Source organism: Anabrus simplex, chromosome 5 (genome assembly GCF_040414725.1).
Source record: "Anabrus simplex isolate iqAnaSimp1 chromosome 5, ASM4041472v1, whole genome shotgun sequence".
NCBI classification, from domain to species: domain Eukaryota; kingdom Metazoa; phylum Arthropoda; class Insecta; order Orthoptera; family Tettigoniidae; genus Anabrus; species Anabrus simplex.
The window spans coordinates 33,408,310-33,420,374 of record NC_090269.1 but is presented as its reverse complement, the minus strand read 5'-3'; the positions used below and the strand labels follow the sequence as shown (position 1 = coordinate 33,420,374).

The 12,065-nt window shown below is 37.1% G+C and overlaps 1 protein-coding gene across 1 annotated transcript in view; it reads left to right on the top strand.

The window, feature by feature from the left end:
* LOC136873702 (probable Na(+)/H(+) antiporter nhx-9) overlaps positions 1-11,762 on the top strand; it is a 120,594-nt gene extending 108,832 nt beyond the window's left edge. Inside the window, exons 18-19 of the mRNA XM_067146832.2 lie at positions 1,737-1,935; positions 7,389-11,762. Of these exons, the coding sequence (XP_067002933.2) occupies positions 1,737-1,935; positions 7,389-7,654 (465 nt within the window). The 3' untranslated portion in view covers positions 7,655-11,762. The remainder of the gene's footprint in view (positions 1-1,736; positions 1,936-7,388) is intronic.
* Positions 11,763-12,065: the final 303 nt, after the last annotated feature.

Here is a 12,065-nt window from a genome sequence, read left to right as displayed (position 1 = left end):
AGTGCTTCTCCAACCACCTGCATGCCACCACTGAGTGGTCGTCCAACCACCTGTGTGCCACCACAGAGTGGTGATACGGCGCTTTGTCCTGTTAAAACATGGCATCTCCATCAGGGTACTTTAGGGCCAGAAAGAGATGCAGATGGTCTGAAAAAATGTTTGCATAATGTCAACCTGTCAGCGCTTCCTGCAGCCAGACAATGGGGCCTAATTGTGACCATGAGAATGCCGCCCAGACCAGAACTGAACCACCACCTGCCTGGACACAACCTTGTTGACATGCAGGATTCATAGCTTCATGGGGCATATGCCACACACACGCCAATCGGCTCGGTACAACTGGAACCGGGATTCATTGGACCATACCACATTCCGCCACTGTTCCATGGTCTGTTGCCGATGTTTGCATGCCCATGCACATTGTTGAGCTCTGTGTCGAGGTGTCAGCAAAGAGACATGAGTTGGTCATTGGCTGGTGAAGCCTATGTGGCGCAGTTGCCCCCCTTACAGTCCTGGTAGAAATAGGTTTCTGACTCCCGACATTCAACTGGGTGGTGATCTGACTCACAGTAGCCCGTCGAGTCCTGTATGGTTCTGTGGAGGCAACATGTCCGTTCGTTAAACACCTGTGGTCTTCCCGTGTGGTGGTTTACGTGGGTGGTAACTTTCCCTGCGATATTGAAGATCCACCCTCAAAACTGTTGACCTCGGAAACTCGAATTTGCGTGTAATCTCCGCATTGCTATGACCCATGCGCCGTTGTGCCGATGATCATCCCACATTCAAAGTCGGTTAACTCTCAATGTGTTGCCTTCTTCATGACACTGGTGTCTGTGACAGACTGCTCACTATGCCGCAGCTAGCTGCAATGCTCAGAGGTCATACATGGCACATTTTCTAATGGGGACACCCCTTCCCATGACTTTTGGCCACTCAGTGTATATGGTTTTTAAAAGATATCTACAGGTCAAATTTTACCTTGAGCATCAACTTGCAGTCTATACACACATACTAGAATTCACTATTGTAAGGATAACCTTAAAATTATGGGGATGATAAAGTCTTTAAATTGTATCCTGAGCAACAAGCTTACAGTCTATATGAACACACACTTAGAATTAAAATCTTATACGGTATAATCTAGTTGGATACGGTTAGAATGATTTTTATTGCAATTTGAGTTTAGGAATTGACTATGATGTTTAAAATGTTCTTTAAAGTAGATAAAATGTCAAAGGGGAAACTCCTTCAGATGACAATTGTGCTTTTGTGGAACGTGTTGTAATCTGCTGAAAGTTCCAGTGTGTTGAGATTCCCTGCTGTTTCCACTATCGCTATACACTAATGTGCTGCATACAGGACACGCATATTACCTTACACAAGGATACAGCAGGGAAACTCAACACACTGGAACTTTTGGTGATTACAACACGTTCCACATAAACGCAATTGTCATCTGAAGGAGTTTCCCCTTCGACATTTTACTCATTTTAAATAACATTTTAAACACCATAGTCAGTTCCTAAACTTGAATTGCCATAAAAATAATTTTAACAGTATCCAACTGGATACTAAAAATACTATTGTTAACTAAAAAATTCAAATCTTTTGATGATTTGAAAATTGTATATGATTCTACATATTCATACATCAGTTCTTATACAGCTTTCAACAGGATTTAGTAAGATAAGAATATGTAGAAAACTAAATATTTCCTATTTTACTTGTCTGTGCAGCTCCATGAGCGTTACAATCCCAATTTGATTGATGACGACTGCCAAGAGCTCAACGAACATCTTGAACGACGTCTCCTTAGGGCAAGGCACATCACACATATAGCAGCTATAAATAATCGCATGTCAGCCATGTCTGATCCTGCTCCTTCTCCTCGTCTTGGAGAAGAATTTGATTGGCCTAAACGTCAAATCCAATCACGTGAGTATAGACATTTTTTAAAATATCTGCTCCATACATAGCAAAGAACTTATTTAATTTTTTATGTCATTCAAAAAATATTTACTATTGTGGTAATGTGGTAGAAGTATGAGATAATCATCTCGTGTGGTATTTAGGCTTGAACATCTTTTGGGATCATGCCATATGAAATGAGACAAACTTCTGAAAAACAAAATGTTTTTGTGAAGACCTTGCTCCTCTTCCTCAGAAGAGGGCTGCATCTATTCTAATAATTCTGAAAGTTTTGAAGTAAACTTCAGTATTGCTTGCTCTGTTGATGAAAATATATTCACCTTTTTTTTCTTTTTTTTTTTTTTTTCTTCTTTTTTTCACCATGAAGGATTAGTACATTTTGTTATATTTATGCACAAGTAAAATATTCTCCCGGCAGTGAGCTGGTTGTTAAATCCAAATAGAAAATAGCAAGGTCATCAGATAGATAAGGAGCATTTCATAAGAAATCAAATTAAGAGCAGGAAATTATTCTATTTTTATTTAACTCTATCTGCCTTACTCGCTGCTGAGAAAACATGTAAAACTATTTGGTGATTGAATTCAAAACTTTTAGCATTATTAGAACAATGTTTCAGTTTACTTCACTCCTTGTGGGTGGAGGTGGTAGAATACAAGGTGACTAAAAAGGGCAATCTTGGCGTGGCATTGGAATTGTGAGTTGGACCTGCTGTGGGTGGGAGGGTGTGAATAACGGATAATCTCTATCTCACAAATATTATTATAATATTTATAGATCCACCTTTTCAATACAATACAATACAATGAGAATAGTTGCTTGTAATCTCTATCTGTCATAGAAGGCAAGTAAAAGCATAAGTTGGCCATCGGTCCCCTCTTGAGTGTTTGTTGTACGATTCAAAATTTAATGTGCATGCTGTAAGACTGTGCAACTACACCCAAAAGCCCAGATGGTATCCATAACTCATTGGGTGGGAGAATTGTGTACACTACAGTATTATCCACCTGAGAGCACAAGTTCCCACACAGCTGAATGCCTGAGGAACCCCTCTGTATATGATATGGAGTATATGCCTAAATGGCATCATTAAACATTGGACCCTGGGCAGTACCTTCAAAGCCAGGCAGGTATTGTCTAGGCTGCGTGGTGGCTACAGAATCTGCCCTTGATTGTAGTTGGTAGCATTTGGGGAAGATACCTTCCAATATGCCACTGATAAGAATGAAACCTGTTTGTAGGTGCTCAAATACTCAAATACATCAGCCTCGTGTTGGTGGATTTACTGGCACATAAAAGAACTCCTGCGCGACGAAATTCTTGCACCTCAGTGTATCTGAAAACCGTCAAAAGTAGTTGGTGGGATGTAAGAATCAATAACATTATTATTGAAGCAGTCTTTAGGTTAACATGCTTCTTGCTACCTACCATAGACAAGCAAGAGCCCACATTATGGCACTGTTATAGTGGAACAGTACCTATTATGACAAGCATCTTTTAACTGGGCCAGTCAGTTCGCAACAAGTGTAGTCTGTGTTCAAGAAACAAATCTCAGACCAGATCATCATATGGTCTTGAAAAATTTTAGACTGTACTTCAAAGAACAGGATAAAGCCTAAAGGGCTTATGGTAGCATTGGTATCTTCGCTCTTGCTGATACCTGCAGCAAACTCATTCCATTAAAAACCGAACTGGAGGCAGTATTGGTACGCATCTCATTGCCTCTCATGACTTCATGACTACAGTTTGTAATGTATATTTCTCATCAGGTCATCCTCTCGGTATCAATAATATAATTGACCTTATTGATCAACTTCCCTTGCCTTTCCTCCTATTGGGTGATTATAACACCATTATGATGCTCTGAAATGCCTTGTTCCAGAGGAAGGATGTTGTAGAAACTGATAACTGAGCTGGATATATGCATTGTAAATACAGGGGAACCAACTCATTTTAGTATAGCACCTGGATCCTTTTTCTGCATTCTTTCAGTGAGATGTACATTGTGACCTCTGTGACAGGGACCATTTTCCGGTCATTCTTACTTTGTTGAACCAGAAATCTATCAAGGCTCTTTCTTGATGGTTTGTGAAGCATGCTGATTAGCCAAAGTTCACATCCTTAGCTGTCTTTACCATTCGATTAACTGGAGTGTAGACAATGATGTGGAATATCACACAAGTCAATTTTGCTGCTGCTGAGGGTTCCATTCCATCTTTCTCCGGGACTCCTCAACATGAACTAATTTCCTACTAGGACGATGAAATAGCAGCAGCCACAAATGCTATTGAAGGGTGATTTGGTGATGTTTAAGAAACTCCATGCTAAGGCACAAATTGTTACTCAACAAAAAAAGATAGCTTTATGGGAAAGGTATGCATTATCCATGATAACACATATCACGTGTGGACTAAAATTCAGTGCATTTCAGGGATACAAGGGCCACCTGTTGCACCAGAAATTTCCATTTCAGGCAGTTGCTAATCGATCACCTCGCAGATATGTTTGGTTGCGGAAATTACTATCCAGAATTTCTTGCTCTAAAAAAAATGAAGGCAGAACACCAGCATCCAAGTTCTTTTCCTGTTCATGCTTCAGAGGATTATAACATGCTCTTTACGGAGTGAGAACTTCAGAGCACCTTGGTGTTTTGCAAGAACAAGGCTACTGGATCAATGAATTCAGGAGTTAGTGGATTCGAACCCCACTGTTGGCAGCCCTGAAGATGGTTTTCCATAGTTTTTCATTTTCACATGAGGGAAATGTTGAGGATCTATCTTAATTAAGATCATGGCCACTTCCTTCCCCCTCCTAGTCCTTTCCTAGCCCATCATCACCAGAAGACCTATCTGTGTTGGTGCGACGTAAAGCAAATCATTAAAAAAAATTTCCATCTCAGTGGTGGGAGGGTATAGTAATATCTCTCCTCAAGGCTGACATAAACCCTAAGTATGCAGAAAGCTACAGATCTGTTGGTCTTGCTAATTGTATGTGTAAGCTGTTTGAGAGGATGATGACTTGCATGGTTTGTGAAGAAGAGGACTATTGTTCGAATACCAGTGTGGCTTTTGAGCTGCTTGATCCACCCACTGACCATCTGGTGCACCTGGAAAGTTCAGTTCACGGTGCTTTTCTCTGTAAACAGCATTTAGTGGATGTTTTCTTTGATTTTGATGAAGTGTATGACACCATGTGGTGATATGGCATCCTCTCAGCCCTGCATCAATGGAAATTCTAAGTAACTTGCCAGTGTTTATTGTGAACATTTTTTCCTCCCATCTGAATAGGCAGGGCTTATTCACAATACTATGTTCAGGAAAATGGATAGGCTCCGAGTGTCATTCTGTTTAAATTTAAGAATTTCATCTTATATCCGTATTGAACTGAGAACATACGAGAGGTAACTTAAAGGGTCCACCTTTTCAATACAAAAGAATGTTATAACGGTTAAGTTACAACATTTTATTTGGGACTAGTTTCAACGCTGGTTAAAAAGCGACAAAACTCTTTATTCAATGAAAATATTCACTATACTTCTAGTCAAAAAGTGATATTATTTAATGAAAACTGTGACTCAAAAGTCGAACCCTAGACTACCAAGTTCAGCTTGGTCTTAAAGCAAATTAAGTTTTAAAGTGTTATATGTGTTGTTACAAAATACGATTGTTAAGTTCTTAACTCGTGATTGTATAATCAAATTGCTATTTTAATTCACTTTCCATTCCATGTGTTGTTCCGATAATGACTGTCAAGTTCTGAACTTTTGATTGAAAATCAATTTTCTATTTCATTATATTCCCCATTTTAATCATATTTAAGCATAATTTTATAACATTTGTGTATTGTATATGTATGTATATATGTACCCATGCCGGTTCTCATATTTTGGCTGAAGATGATGCACAACAGCGTTGAAACTAGTCCCAAGTAAAATGTAACTTAACCATTATAATGTTCCTTTTGTATTAAAAAGGTGGACCCTTTAAATTACCCCTCTTATGTCATTCTGTTAGCGATATATATAAATGGTTTTTCACTGTTGCGCGGTTCGGCACTCTATAAGTGGAAGATTTAGTGCTACCTTATAGCTCACATAACATGACATTCACAGAGCTACAATTAGAGCTAGCTATTATGAGAGTGGACCACTGGATATTAGAGCATGGCTTCCAGTTCTTATGTCTTCTTACAATGCCAGACAAGTCAAGCTCAACAGCGTCTTCTTTCCCTCCTAATTCTCTCAAACCTGTTTCCTGGGCAATCGTTTCACTAGATAGTAGATAAATGTTGATAAGTGTTCAGTAGCTATTCTTCAAAATCATTTGTATGGATTGTGTCGTGACAGACAGGCTAGAATAGACATTACTAACTAAAGTATGTAAAAAGAAAAAAGAAATCTTTGTCCTTGGGCAAACCCAGTTTGGGTCAGGTTGAATAAATAAAATAAAATTAATCGAAACAGACTTTCAACCTATTAGGTCGTGTTACATACATTTAGTACGTGTTGAAGAGATGTTAAGTACAGAACAAAAATGGCCACCCAGACACCAGTGGGATCCGAACCCACAACCTCCCGATTTTGCGTCGGTTGCTCTACCAATTGAACTATGGTGGCCTAGGCCATCTTTGTTTTGTTGGAAAGGATCTAAGCTACAGGTCTGGTACTACTACCATCACACTGTAGAGTGCGTTTAAGTTGCCCGTTGAGGGCCAAATCAATGAATACTGAATTTTCACGACCGCATTGTAATCGAAACCGACTTTCAACCTATTAGGTTGTATTACGTACATTTAGTATGTGTTGAAGAGATGTTAAGTACAGAAGAAAGCAACAGAGCAACCAACGCGAAATCGAGAGGTTGTGGGTTCGGATCCGACTGGTGTCTGGGTGGCCATTTTTGTTCTGTACTTAACATCTCTTCAACACGTACTAAATGTACGTAACACGACCTAATAGGTTGAAAGTCGGTTTCGATTACTTCGATTACAATGCAGTCGTGAAAATTCAATATTCATTCAAAATAAAATTAGTTTAAAATTTCTTGTTAATTTAAGGTTCTATCAGTGTTAGTTACAAAATCATAGTAGTTATAAATTATGTATGAAAATTAATTCGTGTACTTCATTTATTTTTTATAAACTGTTAAAATTGTGTTACCTATGTTTCTAAGATGAACTTTCTGAATCAACCAATAAATAAAATTAAAGTAAGGACAAATATAAATAAACAGTTAATATGTTGAAGAAGTCAGTTTCCTGTCTCAGTGGTTATTTTATGGAGTAAATATTTTTCCCTACTGTTTAGAAATATACATATTAAAGATTTTTAAAAAAAATTTCATTACACTATTATACTAGGTTTACTAGTTTTGTAATTTATAAAATTTCTTTGAAATTATCCTAGTGTATTATTATTCATTTGTGCCATTGAAGAATTGACATAAGCACATTGGTGTTACAGAATTGGAGGGCTACTTCCCTGAAGATCTGGAAGGTATTGATGCACTTCTAGAGAGAGCAGGCAAACGAAGAAAGGCATCGACTGCTGGAAGTACGGGTGGTGATAGTTTACAAGTTCCTCGAAGCCCTGTCCCATCAACAGTATTGAATATTAGTGAACCACCACGGCGGTTGTCTTGTTCTCAACATGAGCCTACGTTGGGCTATATCAAAGAATCAGAGGATGATGTATTTTTTCCACCGGTTGTCTCAGAATCTTCACTCTAGAGCAGTAAAGTGCTGCATACTCTTCCATAAGTACAAAGCGTTGCTTAAAGACAACAGATTATTTATATTTCATATCAAGCATCTTAAACTATGCACTGTTGTTGCCTTTCACTGACTTGCTTGATGTCAAGTATTGAATTTTTAAGAAGACAAGGTCGCATATTTCAGTGCTGAGAGTTACTTTTTTTAAATTTTAATCTACGATGTGATGTTCCAAAATGAAAGGTGCTGAATTCGTATCTGAAGTCTTGGAGTGAGAACACAAGGTACTGGTTTTTGATTCATGTCAAGTCTCTGGAATACAAATGAAGAGTTGCACAAGTCTGCATTTAATCTGAAAGGGAAGTAACAAAGGTACAAACTACCACTTCTTTTAAAATTCATTCTAATACCAGACCAGTTAATATCGTAAATTATTTTTTGACATTTTCAGATTTGAAAGGATAAGATTGTTACACTAAAATCAAAGAGCTGTAAATATGACATCCTCAGGACTCATTCTCAAATTCCTCACTCACTGGATGGGTGCAATGACCATTCCATTGAGATATCTAGGATAAAATTCGAAAAAGAGTTTAAGTGCATTAAGTCCACCTATTCAATATAAATCATCTTTTAATGAATGGTCTGTCTAAAATGCTACATAGTAAGATATGTTTCGACCTAGCCTAGAAGTCATCTTCAGCTTCAAGGATACAAGGATGTAATACATATAAAAACAGTGATACATGAAAAACTAAATGAGATAAAATACAATCAACAATTGCAATAAAAATCCATATTTAGAAATGATCATTGCTTCAATCTTGTTGCAAGACAAATCTAGTTGTAACAGGTGTGGGTCCAACTAGATTCATCTTACAACCAGATTGAAGCAATGATCATTTCTAAACATGGATTTTTATTGCAATTGTTGATTTGTATTTTATCTCATTTATTTTTATGTCTCACTGTTTTTATACATGTTTTTCATCCTTGTATTATTTTAAGCTGAAGATGACCTCTAGGCTAGGTTGAAACATGTTCTACTATATAGCATTTCAGAGAGACCATTTATAAAAGGTAATAATTTGTGTTGAATAGGCACACTTAATACAATTAAATTCTTTTTAGAATTTTATCATAGATATTTAAAGTCAATACGGAACCAAAATGAAGTTCATTACTTGTAATTCCATTGAGATGATGAAGGCACAAGAATGATGCTCTCAATTATTTGATGCTGAAATTGGCTGATTGTGGTGATCTCTACTGGGCAACAACTGGATTACTGTGAAACCATTTGATGATGCCCAGAATGCTCTCTATTGGCCAATATCAATCAATCGGTTAATCATAATTGAACTGCATTTATCAATCAGTCATTGACCTGCATTTAGGAATTTGAAATTTATCGAATATTTCCCTTGATAACATTATTCCAATCCCTAATTCCTCTTCTTACAAATAAATATTTGCCTCAATTTATCCTCTTCAATTCCAGCTTTATCGAATGTCATTTTAACCATTATGGTTTATCTTTATATTGTGATTTTTCCACCCTTTAAAAGCTCCACTCAAGCTTATTTGTCTATTGATATAATTCCATGCCATCTCTCCATTGACACTTCCAAAAATGGTTTTTATGGCTGCAGATCTTAAAATCTCGAGAATAGAACCAGCTTTTGGGCGGTTAAGCCGTGTGTGTTTGCAGAGTTTCGTCCAGACGTGCCATTTGGGCTCATCATTTGGATTGGCACGCCCCTCCAAGACTCTGCTTAGCAGTGGCAGACCAACTGTATGGTCCCACTGTGTTAGCAAATAGGGATTGCTAACCTGTTAAAGGAGAAGTGAATTCTCTGTTTTCAAAAATATGTGCTCCCCATGGAGGTACAATTCCAAAAATGGCTTTTGTGGCCGCAGATCTTAAAATCTCAGGAATAGAACCAGCTTTTGGGTAGTTAGGCCGTGTGTGTTTGCAGAGTTTCGTCCAGACGTGCCATTTGGGCTCATCAGTTGGATTGGCATTACCCTCCAACAGTTTGGAACATACTGCTTAGTTGAGCAGTTCTTCTCCTTACTCCAAGTCTTCCCAGGCCAAAGTTTGTAACATTTTCACAGCACTACTCTTTCGTTAAGAAGGAAGCCTTACTTTTCATTGTCAAATCAGTTGATGTAATTTTAAAGCTTTTCAGTCTGTCAAACACTAATTATAACACACACAACATACCTGTTTTATAGTGTATAATAGTGTCCGGCTCCACGACTAAATGGTTAGCATGCTGGCCTTTGGTCACAGGAGTCCTGGGTTTGATTCCCAGCAGCGTCAGGAATTTTAACCATAATTGGTTAATTTCACTGGCACGGGGGCTGGGTGTATGTGTCGTCTTCATCATCATTTCATCCTCATCATGACGCGCAGGTTGCCTACGGGCGTCAAATTAAAAGACCTGCATCTGGCGAGCCAAAATTATCCTCAGACACTACCGGCACTAAAATCCATACGCCATTTCATTCCAGTATATAATAAGTGTTTTTTTTTTACAGGTATGTTATAATGTTATATTTAGTGTTCAACAGACTGAAAAGTTTAAATGTTACACAATGTTTCTGTTCAAAATCACCCAAAAATGACTAATTTTTAAAAATCTTAGTTTCAGAACATAGCTTCTCTTGAAGTAGTCATGATTTTAAGAAGAGCTTGCAATGACCTCTCTCAAACGCATGAATACCAGAGGATTTGGGTTCAAGATCCAAAGGTGGTCACATTTTCAGCTCTTTTCTGTTAGAATCATGATTGACCACTTCAAAAGAACCTATACTTTAGAGTTTATAAGATATTGTTGTTGATATTTGTTAGAAACAGTCTATCTCAAAAACATAGGCTATCTGTTATTTCTTATGAAAATGATAATAAAATTGATAAATAAAATTAATCTTAATTTTTATCAACATCCTCAGAACTTGACCTGTTTTCTTCAGTCAAAGCATTCGATTGCCATCAATGTCTAGATTTCTGGATGTTTTAGGAATATTTCCAGGATTGTTCTCTAGATTTTGGAGTTATATTTATGAACAAACCTTTGTTTACTTAAAGATTCCAGTTTCTAGTTTTATTTTTAGGAAAGTAGCAAAGGCATAACACAGTTACGATATGGTACTGTATGGGTTTGCAATGAAGAGTATATTTCACAAGAAAAGATCCTGCATATAACTGTTTTTCAGATGTAATTTGCTGAGGTATGATATAACTTGAAGTACAAAAAAATGCACAATTGGACATCACAGTCAAGGTTCCATCAACTGTTTTTTTTTTTTTTCTTCCTGCCTCACCAATAGTTTCTAGAATTTTTTGTGATTACTTTAAATATCTTTGTTGGGTGAAACCTTTTATCTATTGGAAGAATCCTTTCAGCTCAAGTAATCTGATGTGATGTATTTTACCTGAATTTACATCCCATGCTATTTATAATTATTTCTTCTAACTTTATATTGAACTGTAGAATTATAACTACTCATATACAAAGAAGGAATTTTTTTTTTTTTTTAAAGCAGAACATCCTTTAAGCTACAAACACACCCTGTAAAGTGGAAGAGCTACTAATGATACTCAGTGGCACAGGATGTCAAGAAGCACTGGAAGCAGTGCTTCCACCTGTATTTTAGGAGAGAAATAAATATTTTATTTGCTCCGCATGCCAATCAGGCTTTAGATTCATGGAAATATTTGCTGTGAGAAAATTTAGATTACTGCAAAATGATGTTAATTCCACTGCAGCACAGATACTAGTGATTTCTGTGTATGGAATACTGAACTTTGAGATGGGGTGGAATGTACAAAATTGAAACTTGTCAGAATAAATTGGGAGTCCTCAGCACGAAGGAAGTGGCTTGAAAAACTGACCAGTGGAAATATTTATGGCAATAAACAATATTTTAATTATTTACTTACCGTATTTACGCAAATAATACCCGCACCCTAATTTTAGGAAGGCTCGTTTTGGAAAAAATGAACTAAAATTCCTTCCACCGAAAGAGTAACGTAGGAATAAACAAACATTTCATATCTCTCCACGAGGTCCACGTGGTTTTTACGCAAAATAATATGAACATGTAAATTTATGGATATAACTGCTTTGGCTGAGATAATAATACATTATCACTGCTATGAAATATATTTGCCATGAAAATTAGATAGTAGGTTTACTTACATGACAGATATTTAATTAATCTGAACTTGCAATAGGCTTGATTCCCCTGTAGAATGGAAGATTCATTGTCCCTTGCATCATTAGAATCCTCTCCTAAATGACTTTAAAATTCTTCACACTCGACGTCTAAAACACTTCTCACAGGCGGTCTCTTTTTACTCAGATAGTAACATGACCAGTTGTGGATAATTCTTCTCGTGCAATGTAAACACTTGAAAAAG